The 19,374-nt window shown below is 42.6% G+C and overlaps 1 protein-coding gene and 1 pseudogene across 1 annotated transcript in view; both read right to left on the reverse strand.

Annotated features, from left to right (window-relative positions):
- Positions 1–739: 739 nt before the first annotated feature.
- Positions 740–1,655, reverse strand: LOC103550609 (heterogeneous nuclear ribonucleoprotein A1-like; annotated as a pseudogene).
- A 6,226-nt stretch (positions 1,656–7,881) lies between these two features.
- WNT2 (Wnt family member 2) overlaps positions 7,882–19,374 on the reverse strand; it is a 46,853-nt gene continuing 35,360 nt past the window's right edge. Inside the window, exon 5 of the mRNA XM_008519584.2 lies at positions 7,882–12,462. Within this exon, the coding sequence (XP_008517806.1) occupies positions 12,233–12,462 (230 nt within the window). The 3' untranslated portion in view covers positions 7,882–12,232. The remainder of the gene's footprint in view (positions 12,463–19,374) is intronic.

Below are 19,374 nucleotides of genomic sequence, written 5' to 3' on the forward strand. Positions count from 1 at the left end.
ATTATTTTCATTTGTAAGTAACTTTCTTTTCTCTCTGATAGCTTTGGATATCTTCTCTTTTGCCTCTACTCCTTGCACTTTCTCTGCAATATGTTTTAGTGTGGATTTATTTTGTTTATATTACTTGGAATGTGTGCTGCTTGAAACTGAAGGTTTATATCTTTCATCCATTCTGGAAAATGCTCATCTTTCTCATTTTCTTCTCTTCTTTCTTTCTGGAAATTCCTATTATAAAATATATGATGGACTGATTCATTCTACTTTCCATGTCTCTTAACTCCTATCATATATTCTATTTCTTTATATCTTGGGCAGCATTCTGGGTAATTTCCCTAGATCTATCTTCCACTTCCCTAACCCTCTCTTTAGCTGTATCTACTTTCCTGTTCACCACATCTGCTGAGTTTTTTTTTAAAGAACATTTTATCAGCATCATGACCAGACTATTACATTTAGCAATTAACAACATGTGAACAAATAAAAACACCCTACATCAAAACTTTGTGGAATGCTTTGCACTTTCCACAGAACAGAAACTAAAATATCTGTTATTCAGTTAGTCACAAACATAGTCCTTAGTTTTTTTGCCCATAAGAGCATTTCCTAAAACATCTCTTCTTGTAGCAATTAGACCCTGCCACTGTGGTTGACTGAGTTCACAAATCTCTTGTAACCTGTAGCTTTTCTGTCACTTCTCTGGCTATCCTCTTCTGCTAACCATTTTTTTTCTTGGCAGTAATTAAAATATTCTGCCACTGTCATAACTACTGGTGTTGCTGGGACACTCACAACCACCTTAGTTTTGTGGAGTAGCAAAGTATTGGCCTCTACCACCATAAGGACCAGAACTTCTGCCTCCAAAGTTTCATCTATTCACGGGTTCAACATTTAAAGATTGATTGTTGTAATTTCCAAAGTTATTGTAGAGTCCACCACCTGGAAAACTGCTTTCGTTATTACCAAATCCATTACTGCCCTCATATTTGCCACCACAGTGGCTGACACCAAAGCCATCACAACCATTGAGGTTTCCTCCATAACCAAAGTTGTCATTCCCTATAAAATAACCTCCACAACTATTGCCAAAGTTTTCAGAACTACTTTGACCTGACTGAGGCGCTAGCCATGTCTTGCTTAGCCAGGGGTTTCATTACTTCAAAGTATGGTATTTCTGAATGATAGTCTTATTTATTGAGTTATGTTCACCAAAGGTTACAAAAGCAAAGCTTCGCTTTTTGTCACTGTTCTACTCAGTAATGATTTCAATCACCTCAATCTTCTAGACTACTCAGAATAATCTCTTACATGATGTTCTTCAGCTTTGTCTTTAATGCCACTAACAAAGATCTTTTTCATAGGTAACTGGGCATCCAGTCTTTGGAAACCTTTTGAGACAGCCCTCTTAGGTTCCACGACTCTTCCATCCACCTTGTGTGGCTTTGTATTCATTCATGACTGCATCTGTCTGCACCACAATGGCATATGTGACAAACCCAAAGCTTCTGGAGTGCTTCAGGTTTGGAACTTTCATTACCACACAATCTGTGAGCATTCCCCATGGCTCCTCAGTCCCCCACTGGTTATTTTAAATTCAAACCTTTAATGAAGAGCTTCTGCAGTTTTTTGGGCTCTTTGGGAGACTCCGAATTATACATGATGGCAGCAGGAGGAAAGACTTTAATGATGCTTCCTCAGCTGTGGCCACAGGAAGAAAATCACTGAGTTTCTAATATCAGTGGCTATATTTTTAATTCCTGGATATTCTTTTTAGTCCCTTTTCAAATATCTTTTAGCTTAGTCTTTTTCCTTTAAGTGTTATGTATCTTATTCATGTTTTGTATCCATTTTGAGTTTTCTTCTATCATTCCTAAACAGATTTGTTTTACAGTCTGTGTATAATAATTTTTTTTATCTGATATTCTTGGGAGTCTAAGTCTGTGGTTTGTTTTTCCTGTGACTCTCGATCTCGGTGGCTTATTTTGTGGCATGTTTTATAATTTTAGATTATGAACACAGCTTTGGTGAAACTTCATCTGAAAGAATCCTCTACAGGCTGGTTGAAAATGTGACCCTTAAAGAAGTTTTGTTCTTGGATCTGCTAGGCACCTCCATCTAGAACTATTGTTTTGTTTTAGGCTAATTTCTTGGCTAGACAATTCCTGGAGCGTACAAGTTATGTAAATTCTAACATAAACTAAGATGAAGAGAGGCTTATAGCTGTAAATGGTCAGAGCTGTAAGTTTATTTTAATTATTTATTTTTCCTACCCTAATCCCATTTCACAACAAACTGTAGTTCCCAGCTGATCCCCTATGCTGGTGGTCAGATTTTGCCCTTATTGAATGTACAGCCCTTTGAAGGTTCTGACTTTATGCGGGAAGGGATGAGGTGTTGTGTCTTAATTCCACTTCCTCACCTCAGAAAGGCCCAAGACCTTATTTCCTGTACTGGCATGCCCTTTAATACCCAATCTTCTACATGGGGAGATTAGTAAACCTCCAATAGGGCGCCAAAGCTTGAATTTTCAGCTTCCTCTTCCTTTCTGGCCTTTGGAGCTTTCCCGTATTTGAGGGTGTGGGTGGGGAAGCTCACACACACATTTCAGAGGATGCTTATTTTATCTTTTGTAGAATTTCTGAGCATTTGCAGCGGGAGGCTTCTTCTTGAGATGTTTAGTCTTCCACATTACCAGAAGAGGTCTCATTTATTTCATTTACCTTATTCAATGCTGTTTCAAGAAAATATTTGGTAGATGGCAAATTGTGCCAGATATTTGTTGAATACGTAATAGCTGAATTAGGGAATAAAGCTGAATAACATTCATGCATTTTAAAAGAAAATTTCAGAAGATAGTTCTTAATCCCCAGGCAGCACTGGTAAAGGTGAGAATTTTAGGCCCCATTCAAGGATAATGAAAAGAAAATGACATTTGGGGGTGAGCTTTTCCCCCTCATGGTTGTCAATATAATCTACCTAGGGATCTGATTCTGCTACAGTTGTTATAAGGAAAAGTACTTACATGTCCAAGAAATAGGAAAATTACTTTTGGACATCATCTCACTCTATTTATTGCTCCAAAAGAATGAATCACATTCTGGGTGGGTTTACACTCCCTAGATTTTACTTATTTATTTATTTTAAGGGCCTGTAATCTCATATTTCTTAGTAGCTATATTACAAATTAAAATGCATATCTGGGGACAGTTTTTCTTTTTCATCATGAGTAAACATGAGTGTAAATCTATTCCATATACTTTTAGAATAATTGTAATAAAATAATTGTAGTAAACTTGTAATAAAAATTCTCTCCTGACCCATTGTTTAAGATTCCATTTAGACGAAGATTCTCTCTCACTCTCCTACACTCCTCAGATATTCATATAAGAACTTATCCTTGGTTCCTTTACATTCTGAAGAAACTTTCCTTTTGCTAATTTGGCCACCATCCGCAACAATCCTAACCACAAAACTGGACTGAGCGAGCAGTGGATTAGAGGTCAATTGGAGGTCAGTGATAGCAACATGTATTACTCTAGTCCTGCTAGATTGTTTCTAGACCAGAAGGTAGAGGAAAGATCACCTGTTGTTCTTAGAAACATTATCTAATATCTAGGATTATACAAATCTTCCCAGTTTGCTATGGCGAGAAAGACCACCCATACTTCATGTTAAACCAGGTGAAAATATTATTGCTAATAGATGTTAATATCATATGTATATGCACCTTGTACCTTTAAAAATATTGTAAAATACATTGTTGCATTTGAATATAATTTGAAAAATATTTCTTAGCCATTGTTGCTAAGAAAATTTTAACTATATTATGAAAAATATTTTACAAAATTATTGACATGTTAATTCAATCCGATTAATCAAGCATTAGGTAGGGGTTTGGTGAAAACTCTTAAATAAATCATGATTCATACCACGTTTGGACTGATACATAATATTTTTGAACCATCTGTAATTGTGGATTAATTCTGCACATGACAGAGAAAGTAGATTTCTTATGAACAGAAATCTCTGATTTTCTAGGAGAATCTCAAAACTATTTTAAATAAAAGTGCTTTGTTAAATATATAACTAAAAGTCACTTTCTGGTAGAACTTTGCTAAATATGTATCTACATATGATTTGCTGTCTGGATTGCATACAAATGAAATCAGAAATCATAGAAATCCTTTGGCAGTCCACATGTCCTCATTTTTGTTTGGAAAATATCATCATGGAACCAACTCAGTCATTTCCAATACTCCATTGGACAGAACACTTCTCGCTGAGTTTTAATCAGAGGGAGCTCTGGCGGGCTGGAAAGGACACTGGAGGGAGAGTTAGAAGACAAATATTTGAGTTCAAGCCCTGCCTCTTATAAGCCTTTTTATGATCTTGGGCAAATTACTAAATCTCTCTCAAACTTGCCTCATCTGAAAAAAGAGGATAATCATATCTATATCTAAGTGTGGTTCTAAGGACTAAATCCAATCATGCATGTGAAAGTGCTTGTAAAATAAGAAGTGGAGGACCCGTGTTCCATGTTAGCCCTCCCAGAAGGCTCTGAGCAAGGGACGTCGGTCTTACTCACTATTGCACTTCCAGTAGGTAGCACAGTGGTTGACTCACAGACTGAATGAATACTAACTATTCTTTCCTGAAGATGATTCAGAGTGTCTTGCTTACAACACAGTCTGAACCATGAAATTTCTTTTGTTTTCCCATGAATAACATGCAGAGGTTGGAATAAATGATGTGCGTTACTCCTTCCGAATGTGACATTCTGTGATTCCATGAATCATCACTCTCAGGATGCTGGAAGTGTCACGTGACCTCACTGCTTTGTTGAAGTCCCATATCCATATGACAGAACAATGTAATTTTCAGAAACTGTTTAATTATATGCCTACAATATGCAAACCAGAGGGGTCATCTTCACCCAATCATTCAGTTAGTTCAGAAAAAATTAAGGAATCACCAGTGAATGCACGGTTAATAGACAGAAGCAGCATTCAAATTCATTTGTCTGTATAGACAGTCTATTGAGTAATTCTTACTCCAGTTACTAAACCCTGTAGAAGATGGAAATTTCTCATCTGTGAATCATGATTCTAATAGTCTCCAAGGGCTGCTGTAAATACTTTAAAAAACACAAGTGCTTATTATTTCATGAGAGTTACTGAGAAGATAAGGCATTGTTTATAGTCACAGCAACATATCGGAAAATTAAACCCGTCCTCCTTTCTCCTTCTAGTCAGACTCTCAGTCTGAGAATATTTGTCTTGATTAAGCATGAGTCCACAATGATGACTGTGAGTTCAAGGTCTTTCACGAAGTCTTCATTACTATCGGAGAATAATGATCAAGGGGCAGATGCCAAAGTTTCTACGGGCGGGCAGATTTTTGGAGACTCCAATTCAGACTTCCTTTTCTGTATTTCCTGCTATTTGTTTGGCTGGTGTGCGACCTCCACCTGTGACATGAAGCCCCTAAACATTTTCAGATGGGTTTGTCAAGCTCCCCAGCCTCTGCTGAAGTAACCAGCGTGAGCAATCCGGCTGAGTGGATACTGAATGCATCTTCCTCATTTAATTGTTTGCGTTGGTTTTACAGTCAGTAACGTGATTCCTCTCATCTGTGGAACTTAGGAGAGCCTGGACTGCTATTAAAATAGCACTTGGTTGACTGTCTGGGGAAATCCAGAGCCTGTGATTCAATTACAGGGGCTTTTACAGGGTCAGTTGCTACTCGGAAATTACAAAAGCAAGTTAAGTGTCCAAAAATAGCCTAAATGGTAAATTGATCACGTTGATCAGATTTTAATCATGCCATATTATCTAGAACTAGATAAGAGCATAGAGGAACAGATAAAGAATCATTTTGTTCATCTAAGTGGTTCCCATCTACCCTTTACCTCTTTGAGTAGCCTAAAATATAAATTCAGTTTGGTCCACGAAACATCATCAAGTGAAAGAAGACAGGTTTTCTGCTTCCTTCTTTCAGCCAGTTGTTATCTGCCCCAAGTTCTCCAGCCACCTGGGGTTACCTTTTCTTTTGTCTGCACCCAGGCTTCTTTCCTTCTCCATCTGCCCCGTCTCGTGTCCAGCATGTGCTGTCCCTTTCCCACCTTGGTTTGCGCATGTTGGACAGCTCTTTGATTGCTTCACACCACTAAAATACCACCCCCACAATGCCAGTGTTGCCTGCAATAGGGACAACTCAAAGCGTGGGGAGGGGCGGGTGGGGAGTGTGTTTCAGTGACCAACCTGCAGATGATATCCACCTGGGCCTTAAACTGGAAATTCTCGTTCTCTTTGCTTGAAACTCAGACTTTCTGCATTTTGCAGAACTCCTCTTTATTATTACCCTCTCCTCTGTTCTGACAAACTCAACATTACTCAACTATTTCATGCAGAGCTATAACGTTCTCACTCCTCCACCTTCCAGGCCACATCTTGGGGCTTTTTTTTCCCCACTGCTTGTTGTGAAACTGAGTTCCTAACAGGAATTCTGCCTCCAGCTTCCAAAACCACATTATTGTTTCTCCTTGCTAACCTTTCATCCTTCCTTTGAGTCCCATCCTCGGAAACCCAGGGGCCTCATGCTTTCCCACACTCTCTGGATACAGTGTAGGCCCAAGTGAGTTTCAGGTCTCAGCCTGTCTCATTCTGCCCCATGAGGCTGAGGGTTCAACGACTACACCCCTTCCACAAGATTCCTTCCCAGCTAGACTGATACATTAATATCGAGAATTAATCTCATTAAGTAATACTCCCAGTGAGGTGTTCCTAACTGAAAATGCCAGGGGTATATATGGCTTGTATTTTAAAAGAGGACTTAACTCAAAGTGTTAGACCAGTGGTTCTCAGCCGGGAATGGTTTCACTATCACCCCTCACACGTCCCTCACCCACAAACACACACTGGGGTCATCCGGCAATGTCTGGAGACACTTTTGGTTGTCATAACTGGGGAGCAAGGGAGTTGCTTCTAGCATGTTGTGGTTAGAGACCAGGGTAACTTCTAAAGATCTACAATGTGCAGGGCGGCCCTCTCACACAAAGGGTTAGATAAAGGGAAATTTCATTGACTGGGCAATGTCTGGGCAAAAATATTTTGGGGAAATGCCCTTTGAAAAGCACACACAGACACGTGTCACCCACCACCTCTTCTTCAGATCATCCCAGTGTGGTAGTTTCTGGAAGGAACAATGGAATCCTAGAGGGACAGGGAGCAGCCTGACTCTGGGGCCACCTTGGGGTGCTTGAAGTGCAGAGTCAGCAACTTGCTTAGTCAGGTCACCCCAAAACATAGTTTATCAGGGAAGAGACAATCGGGGTGGATTTCCTTTGCTGGGGGAGAGTTTGTTTCCATTTTCTGAGCTTTCACTGCTTGTATATAAGTAACACACACAATCAGGATGCACAGATCTCAATAAAGGGGTGAGGGATCTTGTATGTTTTTAATCAAGCTGAGAAAATACCATTTTAGCCAAGAGTAAGCACTTACATTGAAAGCAGTAATTCAGAGAAGTCAACAGGGTGGGTCTAGCTGCTGTGAAGAGACACTGAATTTATAAATGGTGCGAAAGCAGGCTGACACCGAGAGAGGGCAAACACTTAGATGGCGACCACAGGAGAACACAGGGTAAAAATCTGGAATAATTTCTTGGTCTGGAATATAAGCCACACCCATGAACTCACAGGAGTAGTTATCAGTAAGGTAAGACGATTGCCGTCCCTGAAAATCTTTACAAACTTGAGAGACCCCTTTCGATTAAGTTGTGTTAAGCATCGTTCTGAGAAGAGACACGGGAATAATTCCCATAACCTGAGCGATTTCTTTTCACCAGAGGGTTTGGCAAGACTGTCACAAGTTTAAAATAACAAAGTCAACACTGAAAATTCTCTTTATTATGTTTTGATTTCACAGAAAATGTAGACTTGTAAATAACAATAGTTCTTTGTAACAATCTGCGTGACACTTTTATTAGCTTGTGGAAGTGGGAGGTTTGGTTAAACAGGAATCCATGTGAATATCAGGAAAAAAAAAAACTAGAGCTGGAACAACTATGATTTAGAAAAATAATGATCATGTTGGGCTTTGCAAACCACCTGTCACCTTGCTGATCCCCAGAAAAATGTAAAGAACATTCTCATGGATGAGTGAAAGTTTTTTCTGCCTAGGTAAGGAGAAGGTCGAAAGAAGCATGTCTGAGCTGTCAGCTGACACCCGGGCATTGCTTTTCAGAAGTCGGCACAGGCCTGACAGAAGCATTTACCAGCTTTGGAACTGGCGAGGTCTATTTGTTAAGAGTACAACTTTTGCTCTGAAGATAAGGGAACCCAGGTTGAAGTATAGTAAATAGACACAAAGGAATGGTTCTGGTCCATTGGACACCTCTTTGAGCCTTTATTTTGAGAGTGGGCAAGAGGGGAGATGAATGTTTTTCACCTGAGCGAAACAACACCAGCCCCGGGCCAGCCTTTAAGAAAGGAGAAGGAATAACAATATCCTGGCCTGAGAATGCTGCCAAGCACAAGCGCAAGCATGGTCATGTTGGCTGCTTCTGAGAGAGAGGCCCGCTGTAGGTCTCAGAGGGTCGATGTTAAGATTCCTTAGTAAATTCATAGGGTTAGGAAATGCTGAGGTGAAGCTGGATTTTCTGACTGTAAAGCTACCTTCTTTGAAAAAGAAACGTGATACCTCATGTTTTCAAGCTTTGTAAAAACTCCAAGAAAAAGGAATATGTTATGACAATTGAAAACATCTATTGAAATTAACGTTGGTGGCCTGGAGCAGAGCTACACAACAGGTATGGGGGATCTGAGCAGTGGCCTGAGGCCTCAGCCTCTGGGTCTCCCTATGCATCTGGTAGTAGGTGCTGGGAGGGGACAGGGAAGCAACAGCAGGAGGAAAAGTGGAGGTTACCGACAAGAGCTGAAAAAGCCACTCTCTGCCATGACCAAGCTCAGCCACTCACTTGGCAACAGCTGTCTGGCTGTTTCCCTCTCATTCCCCCTCCCATCATCTGGCCCCATGCAGATTAAATTGCCATCTGATGGGTCCTTCTGGGATGCTCATTCCAATCCAGTGACATCTGTATGAGAGAGTCAGTGTTCTGAGATGCCCTATGTCTCTCCCACTTCCACCCTGAAGCATCTGTGGTCCAATAACGTGCCAGGGCCCCCAGCCCCAAGGAGCACAGAGCCAGAACTGAGGGTGGTCTTGGCACTGGGGCTTTTGTGCTTAAACTTAAGCCATTGGAGGGGGGTCTCTTCGGGCAGGGCATTGACGGTTTCAGAGCCTGAGGGGCTGTCCAGGATGCTGTAACTAGAATGTGCCTTGGCAAACTGTGTTCACAGAATACAGACAAAGATCAGTCGGTACCACAGACTGATTTAGGGAGGCAAATGTACTGAAGAAAACAACCCATTTGCTGGTCTCAGAGTCACATGCAGATTATATCTTTATTGAAGAAAATTCCTGTGAGCCAGTCAAGATCTCCGATTGTGTGGAACTTTTTCAGATAATGCAGAAAATTAATGGCTATCATCTTGGGCCTAGAAAGCTTCGATTTATAATAAGATTTTTATTGAGAGGGAATTTGTAAGGGGATTTGACTTGAATAGATTCTCTTATTATTTTGTTTTGGGTAATTCATGCCATGCCTTCCCTTAAAAGCCTCAGATAATCAAGAGTTTAGTACATTTTAGAATCATGGATTGTTGATCCTCCACCAAGCCCTAAATAAAATGAATTTGAAATTATCTTCACCTGCTTCTTTTCTTCATTTTTTTTTTCAAATAATGGCGATTTCCTCTTTCAGAAATAAAAGCAGATAAGAATATTTCACTCTCTTATAATGCCCTCCACAATGGCCATACACACTGATGCTTGAGATGGTTGCCAGAGTCTCCCTTACAGATTAGGACAATTTATGCAGGTTTCTACATGGATATGCCTTGTCTCCTTGCTCTTTATCAGGAAGGATGCATTTCAGAATAGAAAGAAAGATCTAAACATCCCAGGAATAAAAAGACAATGAACCTCCCCTTTGGATGCTAACATTATTTAGAATCCACTGAGTTACTTCTGAGACAGACTAGTTTCATTTAATAGATAAAGTGCTTAACTTTCTTGAACACTGTTGGAGTGTGGTCCTATTTGTGATGGAGTGCTGGGGTAAAGGCTGATATTTGTACAGATCCCTGCACCTCTCGTAGTCCCAGTTTCCACAGATACAAATTGAGGGAGCTGAGATGTCCTCTAAGTCAATTTCCATGTCTAAATATATCCACAGATTTATGGTTTCACAGTTCGTCCAGCAGGAAGAAGGGCGGATGGCTTTGGGATCCTCATGAAAGTCCCTTCATCCTTGCAGGAAGACATTCACAGCAAGTTTCAGTGTAACTAAGACTGAGCCCTCTTGCCCGGCCTTCCCACTCACCCTACAGGCCCACACAGAGCTCAGAGCAGCTACTGTCATGCTCCACTGTTTCCACCCTCTTAATCCATAGAATAAAAAGAAGAACGAGCCACTTTGGAAAAATTAGACAAGAAATTTTGCGGTTTGGGAATGAGGGAAAAGAGATGAATGCTGTCATTTTTAAGAGGGCTAGGGGGCAAATATCAATTATGACAAAATCCTCCAGCATGTTGCTTTCCAAGAGCCTCAGCCTAAATGTCCTGCTGTAAAGCAAGGATAGAGAACCTGAAGGCCAAAGTATTAAATGAGGAGATGTCAATAATTTGACACGAGATGCACATAACGAAACACCCTGTTAGTTAATGTAACTCTGTGAAGGCATCACATTGAGAACAAGAACCTAATTGTAGAAGCAGATGAGAAGCAGCTTCCTATATTTCACCTTTCCTTCATTTCTTATCCAAAATGGGGCAGGCGGCCTCTCTATTTCCCCTAGATGTCATCTTTTGGCTTGTGGCAGAAGCCAACTACAACTTGCATATTCATGTTCCCACAATTACAGCTGGGTCCCTTAAATATAGTCTCCAAGTTACGATTTGTTTGCAGTATAATATACTAGGGTTACCGACTTTACAGGCAAGTCTGTGTGTCATTTGCTTTAGGCTATGATATCTCGTCGTCTTGTAAGTGTCAGATGAACACAATTTAATATGACAGGTCTTTAAAATGTGCTTGAAGGGTAATGATGGTAAACACAGTCAACTTCTTTTGGGCATCTGCTTATGGTAAAGGCTGTCCAGGCATGACTCTCTGGAAACCTCTTGTCAGCATTTTCGTTCCCTGATCTTGTCAGCCCTGAAGTTGTCATTCTCAAAACCATTTCAGTTACAAAATTCCACGGGTCACATGCACCATACCACATAGGAATGTTATTCCCCCTTGTTTTCCTTATCTGCACAGACACATTTTCTTGTCTTCCACTCACTAAGGTATTTTCCTCCATCTCCACCCAGTAGATACAGGATGCTGCCAGATTGTCAATCTTCTTTTTAAATCCCTTCAGATCCTGAGTGAGAAGAAAGCCTCATTCCCTAAAGCTTCTTTATATGGAGGGGACAGTATCGCAAAGGAATCACTTTCTGCGGCTTTTGCTATTGCAAAGATTCAAAACTTGCCCAAGGACAGCAGTCCCACCCGGTCACATCAGATTTCAATATGGCAATAAATGCCTTGAAAAACATGCATTTTAAACCTAAAATTTATTGAAAGCCATCATTCTCCAGGCACTTACCAACTACCCCTGAAGGTGGTGGCCGTGAAAATCACTTGATCAGGCAAAAGCCTTGCTTGGTCTTTTCAAGAATTAAAGTTAACTCAGTGACAGCTGATCCTGCTTTCTTTACTTTACCCTCCAGAGAGAAGCATGGAATTTATTAACTGTGAGCATTTGTTGGAAGATACAGAAAAAGCTCCTTTGAGACACTATTCCCCTCTGGCCAACTGCTCTAGAAAGGCAAACCTTCTCGGTGGGTGGAGACAGTGAGCTGGGCCCACCCCTCTTGCCTTCCAACAGCCTGTCATGACCAGGAGAAGATGTGCCCCAGGATGCTGGAAGTCAGAGAGAACAGGGCATGCTGTATGTGCAGCATGTGGCCGCAGTCCTGGGGCCCCCAGGGAGGGAGAAGGGGCTTCTGATGAGACAAAGGCCACATGCCTTAGGAATACCTCCCCGAGAAAACCCAAAGACCCAGAGTCCTTGCAGAGCCAACGGAGTCCTTGCAGGCAGAGAGGTGGATGGCAACCTTCGCTGGGGTCATGTGGGAGACGCCCAGTCGGCACTCTTGGGGGCCTTGCACGTGTGCACATCCAGGGCCTCCAGGCAGTCCTGACAGCGCACAGCACAGCACCAATGGAACTTACACTCACACTTGGTCATCCGGGTGACACGGGAAGTGTCGTAGCCTCTCCCGCAGCACATGACTTCGCAGCTGTCCATGCCTCGGGAAGTCAGGTTGCACACGCGGCCTGCTGTACCCAGGGAGCCTAGAAGATAAGCCAGGGAGGCGTCACCAAAAAGGTACAAGTGGACTGCAACATGCCTCGAGAGGAGAAGAGTTAGGAGGTCATCCTCTGGGACGGGGCCCTGACTCCACCTCACCACAGCCTGGGGCTGTACCACCAGTTCTGTGGGCCCATGTAGCGTGTGTCAACCCTGGGAGCCAACCACAAGGAGTGCAGTGGTGCCCAAAAGGCCAAAACCAGGAAGGATGTTGTGAAGCTTTGGATCTGCGTTGGGCAACCTGACTCCAGCGTTCCCACTTCTGAGTTAGATCAACTTCTCAGATTATCCTTGACTAGCCTTGGATTGATGGATCACCGAATGGGCAAGGATGAGAATGAAAGAAGAATCTATCCTAGTCCCTTCTGTCCTGACCTCAAACCATGTTAAGGAAGCAGTGGCCAAAGTTAGCTCTCTCAGAACTTGTAGGGGTGTGGAACCCTCAAAGAGAGGGGATTCTGTCTCCCCAGTCCTGATTCCACTGGCTTATTAGAAGAGAGGAGAATTCTGGTTGTTGAAGGGGAAGTGTGGGCATCATTTGTGTAAGACCTTGAGGAGGGAGCAAGGCCCAGCCTGGTTAATCTTTCGTACTGCAGTCTAGTGGGCCATCTAGATGTGTGTGAGGCATCTGGTTGAAGTCAAGATTCTAGGTCTTCTATGAACAAAGCTGGCATAAAAACCCTGTTAGGAATGACCAGTGGAACACTGTTTTAGTTAATTAGGGTGATGTTTACTAAATTGCAATTCATATTCATATATTTGTTTCTGAAAAAAGAATCTCAAAGACAGGAAGCCTCTTAATTTGTTCTATCCCCAGGTAAGCACCCAGAATTCTTTTACAAGAGCATTATCAGACAACAGAACCAAGTGTAGGGGACATTTTTGGAGAGTCTGCTCAGCTTACAATCATCCTTCCTGCTTCTTCCTTCTGCACAGAGATGGGCATCTCATAGCCATGTTGAATGACATTACCCCACTTATTGGTGGCAAGTGATTGGACCAGGGGTGGGCACCTGACTTGCTCCAGGCCAAGCAGGTAGATTTCCTTGGGGATTTGTGATTTTGATGGAGACAGTCTTGCCAAGTATAATCTCAGTAGCCATTGGCAGCCATGTACCATGGTGAGGTCTGAGGACTAGAGGAGCTCCACAGAGAGACAAGAACAAGGCAGATGTACAGAGACAGTGAGGAGAAGACATGGAAGGAGAATGCTGCCCAGATCCTGGACTATTTTCTTGTCCTGCTTCCACTTCTCCCTGAGGCCTGGCTGCATTCCGACCTTTGGTTCTTAGAGACTCTGTATCCTTATAATAAATTTCCCTTTTAGCTTAAACCACTCCAGTTTCTATTCCTTGTAATCAACAGTTCTAAATAATTGACAAACCTAGAGAAGCTAAACTCTTTATTAAAAAAAACAAAACATAACTTTTATCAGGTTGAAAAAGACAGTGACTTAATTCATTTTCCGTTCCTCCATCATTTAACTAGGAATTTCTCCCTCTTTATAACTCCTACAGTGCCTCGTGACTCTCTCTGTGTTTATCACAATCCACACTGTGTTCCAATTATCTATATAAATGTGATGTTGCCCTGCCTCTCAAGAATGACCAGGGAAGCAGCCAGGTTCAAGCAGGGCACGGGGTCGAGAAGAGAAGAGGGTAGGGCAGAACTCTCTCTGAGTGATCAGGCCACTGACAGCAGGAAGACAAGCAGGGGAATTTCACGAGGACAGGAAGGATGGCAAAGGGCCGGGGTCAGGGTGGTGGGTGGGTCAGCCAGGGATGGCCCAGAGCCTACATCGTGCTGAAGAAGCAAAGGATTAGAAGAGGCAGCAGTTGGGCCTGGATTCAGGGCAACCATCAGGACAATGCTCAGAATTACTGAGTGTGCAAAAAGAACTCACTGCCAATGCTGCCTCTTAATAGCATACCCATTTATTTAGTTCAATAAACATGTAGTGAACACGTGTAAAACACTGTGCCTGCTGCTTGGAGTTTTTGGTGGTGGCGGTGGGAAAATAAAATAATTAGGATTCAGTTCCTACTCTCAGGGAACTCATAATATAATGAAGAGATAAACAGGTAAAGAGAGATTTCCACTACTTCAAGATAATGGTTCCATTTGCTGAAGACCTGCTATAACCCACTGTAGAGTTTTGTGCACAGCACCACTGCAGACAAAGCTCAAAGACAGGAGAGTGAGGTTATTCAGGGCTTGGGCAAATTAGGGTTCAAATCCTAGCTTTGCCATGTATCAACTGTGTGACCTTGGGCAAGTTACTTAACGTCATTAAGCTTCAGTTTCCTCCCATGCAAAACTGGGATAAAAACAGTTCCTTCCTCATAGGGTGGTGGTGAGGATGGGATGAGATGATGTCTGAAAGAGCCTGGTATAATAGGTGCTCAATAAATGTTAGCCATTCATTCACTTAACAAGTGTTTGAGTGTCCACCATGTGCTCCCACAGTCTGGGAGCTCAGGATATATCACTGAACAAAACTAAGATCCTGCCTTGAGGAGTTTGTGTTCTAGGGGGAGGGAACCAAGCACATTATATTAATGATATTTATTAGTATCAATATTAATAGTAAGCAAATAGGATTCGAAAAAGGTTGTGAATGGCACAGTTTTACAGAGGAGGTGGCATCAGAGATATGACATGAAGGACGAATAGAAGATTTGCAGGGCAAAATGGGGTGGAAGGCATTTCAGGCAAGAGAGCACCTCCCGGCAGAAATTCAGAGGGTAAGTTCACAAGACTGTGCAAATTCACTGTGGCTGAGGCACAGGTGTGTGTTAGGCAAAGAGCATGGAAAGGGAGGTTGGAGCAACCGGCACAAGAGTCTTCCTGCCTTGCTACCATTTGGATTTTATTGTACGATAGGTGGTGAGCCAGTCCAGATTTTTAATCAGGAAAGAACATGTCAGAATGATAAGTCTAGAAGAGTGGCTTGGGGCAGGGAGATATCCTTGAGGCTGTTGAATTAGTCCAGGCAAGAAATAACGAGTGGAGACAGAAGTAGCGTAAATACACAATGGGTGGAAGAGGGAGAGTCAGCAGGACTTGGTGACTCGCTGAAGTGGGGGGTGGGTGGTGGCGGGTGTGAAGTAGGAAAAGACTGCAAAATGTTCCTTTGATTCAGCAGTGAGGAGGTAACTGATGCCCTTTGATGAGAACTGCTTCAATGGAATGATATGGATGGATGCAGTGGATTGAAAAGTGAATGGGAGGAGAGGACCAGTGGACAGTGAGTGTAGGCAATTTTCAAGAAGTGTGGTGATGAAGAGGATGAAAAAGCATAAGCTGCAGGAGTGATGAGGCTGAAAGTGGGACTTCAAGGTTATTTTAGGCTGTTAAGTTTATTGGTGGTTTGTTACGCAGTAGTAGCTATCTGACACAATTCAGTAGGTTTTCACTTATATAAAGTACAAAAGTGGGAAAAACTAGTCTATGCTATCAGAAGTCAGGGTAGTGATTCCTCTTGGAGGGTAGTGAAAAGGAGCATGAAGGAAGCTTCTGGAATACTGGTCCTCTTTAGGTTCTTGATCTGGGCATAAGTTATATGGGTGTGCTCATTTGAGATAATTCACTGAGCTGTACGCATGTGATATATGCACTTCTCTGTATGCATTTTATATTTCAAAATCAAGAAGAAGGAGAGGGAGAAAGAGGAGGAAGAGGCCACGTACACACAGACCTGGAGATGTATGAGGAGCAGAAAGGTGTTCAACATGGCTGGAATGTAGCATTCAAAGGGGAAGGTGTCAAGAGAAGAGGCTGGAGTGGTGGGTGGAGGCTGCACTGTGAAAGGCCTTATGTAACAGGTTAAGGGGTTTAGACTTTAACCCAAGGGCAATGGAATGCTACTGAGAATTTTTACACAAAAAGGCACCATAATTTGATGTGTGTTTCAGCAGGATCACTATGGGAGTTGGGGTCGAATGGATTGAAGGGGGCCAGGGTGGGGGCAAAGAGACAAGTTAGAGACCCATACAGTCTCTGGGCAGGACACGATGTGGCCTGGATGAAGACAGTAGTGGTGGGAATGGGAGAGGTAAATGGACCCGAGAGAAGTTGAAGAGGCAGGAGCAGCAGGACATGGTGATTGACGGGATGGATGGCTGAGAGGTTGAAAAGAGTTGGGAAGTACTCCCAGGTTTTTGGCTTGAGTGACTAGGTTTATGCTAGTGACATTTCCTGAGGTGGGGAACAAGCGGGGAGGGCCAGGCTTTGAGCAAAGACAATGAGTTTAGTTTTCAACATGTTGAGTCTGCTGTGACTGTGGGTTGACCAGGTAGAAATGGTCAGTGGAAATCTTCTCTGGGACTCAGGAGAGGGGTCAGGACAGAGACGCAGATTAGGAAATCCTTTGCCCAGAGGTGGGAAGTGAAGCCATGGGTGGGAAATGAGACCCCCAGTGGGTGTGGAAAGCACTCCCACTGCCATCCCAGAGGCGACTCTGAATTTTGACCTTTTTCTGTTTTGTTCATAAGCCCTGCACACTAATAAACATTCTTCACTTCCACCGACATGCATTTATCAACATACGAATACATTATCATGCAATCAGAATCCTTTATCCTTCCTGGGCTGTGGGCCACAGGGGACCAGGACCAGGAAGTAAAGTGTCTCCTTCCTGAATCAGGCTGTGGGCCATTTACCAACACTGAACTTGGTCTTTTTTCAGTGGCTTGAAGCCTAAGGAGGTCTCAGTTGGTGGTCTAACTCAGCCTTGAGCAACGATCATGGTGGTTTTTGTCCTCCGAATACAGAAAACTGAACAGGACTCTGAACAGAAGGATTGCTCAGTGAAGTGACCTCAACACGGTCAAAACTCCGACAGGAGCAGACAGAGCGATGGCCACCGACAAGTGCTTAACTCAGAAGAGGTTTCAGTGAAGGAGACAAAGACTCCAGCAATGAGTCGGATGTCTTAGGAGTTCGGTGTTTGGTGGTAGAATGCTGGGAAACACGATTAACCTGAACGTACCACTCTCCTCTGGCTGCCCACAAGGCATAATGAGGGCCCAGAAAAGGGAGATGAGAGGGGTGTTTGAAGGTTGAGAGCCACTGATGTCAGAACAGTGGTGAGATCATAGGCTGGAGCCGTAATGGGCCCCTCTGAGGTATCAGCGGCACCTGGAAGGGGCCACCGAGAGGGGAAGAGCAGGCTCTGAAGTCTGGGGAGAGGCTGCGGCTGCACAGTGATGGACTACCAATTGGCCCTGTTTTGGGGTTTGGATCTCATTAGATCTAATGACAGACTACAGGGCAGAAAGGCAGTTTTGACACTCATTGCCATTTGCTCAAAACCCAGAAAACAGCATTTCCCGAGCGCAGAAGCTACACAAAATTTACGGGTATTGCTTTCCTTTATAGGAATTATAATAAGGACTCACTATTATTGATAGAAGTAGGGCTATGCTGTCTGGGGGGCTTTCTATTAGCCTTTCCAAAACAGAAAGCATCACCATTATTCTTGAAAGATAAGACTCAAACTATGCATTCGTGTGTGCGCATGCGTGCATGCTTTCTGAAAGGGAGCCACTGAGTTCTATGATCTGCCCACTTTAGTTCTGAATATGTGGGACATAAACTTTTAGATCTTTTTCTAAATAATATACTGACTTATCAACTAATGCGTCACTGCCCCGCCCCTTCTGAGCCACAAGAAGAGAACTTGGAGAAATAAATCCAGCTACACCCATCACCCCTGAGCCCAGAGGAGCAATCTTCTTTTTCACATCTTCAAAGACATAGAGTTGAACTAATCTGTCCTTTCTTTTCTTCTTTTTTTTCTCACTCTTCTTTTCTTTCTCCCCTCTACCTTCTTTTTCATCCTTTTTCTCTCCTTTTTCTTCACAATTGGGACCAATATTTATGGAGTACTTACATGGACTAGGCCCTGTGATAAGCACTTGCCTGCATTATCTCATTTAATTCTCATAAGTTTATAAAGTAGGTACTATTACCATCACCATTTTGGAAATAAGGAAATGGAGGGTCAGAGAGGTCAAGTGACTTGCCCAAGATCACACAGCCAGCAGGTGGCAGGGTCAGGATTTGAAACCAGGCTTATCTGACTCCAGAGCTCAAGCTCTTGACGGTTGTGATATTTAGCCTTTGGTAGAGAGCTCCATCCCGGTGCCCTGCCAGGCCCCAGACAGTAGGCTCATGGGTAACAGAACATGTTTGGGGCTTTAGCATATTTCCTGTTTCATCAAATGAAGAACTTGCAAAGGTCCCGACATGTAACTTTTTTGGAGGGGACCTTTGTCTCCAGTGCATATGCCGAAGAAGATTAAAACACCTAAGGTTACATGACAAAGTGAACAAGGCTAGTTAACATGGTGTCAGTAGCTTACACTGCATTTTTCTTGTACTGGTATTCCCGTTGAATTCCTGTCACCTTTTAGAGGAATGAGTCCAATTACTTTGCAAAACCAAGACGCACATGTCCAAAACACTTGTGACCTCAAGGTGGTTTTAATGTATGTCACTGATGGGGCCACGGCCGAAGACTCTAGGAAGAGCCCTCTCTAAGCAGAACTTTCTGGTTCAGGAAAGTCTGTAGCATCAATTTGTAACTCACCAAAAACGGAATGTCATAGCCTGATCACTTACCTAACTCTCCTCCAGACTTCATTTTAAGACACTCTGAGCCATTTCCAAACACCAAATTGATCTTTATGAGTCAAATATTTGTATCGTACATATCTACAAAAGCATGTGTGGCTGGCTCTAAAAATACTTCAAAGGAGAAATTTTAAAAGTATTTTTGAGTAATGGCCCTATCTTTAGTTTCCCAAATTGATATGTTAACATATCTTAACAATGTTAAAAGGATACATACATATCTAGTTGCTTCACACTTAACGTTTGTTTAAAAAAATCAT

Source organism: Equus przewalskii, chromosome 4, assembly GCF_037783145.1.
Source record: "Equus przewalskii isolate Varuska chromosome 4, EquPr2, whole genome shotgun sequence".
NCBI classification, from domain to species: Eukaryota; Metazoa; Chordata; class Mammalia; order Perissodactyla; family Equidae; genus Equus; species Equus przewalskii.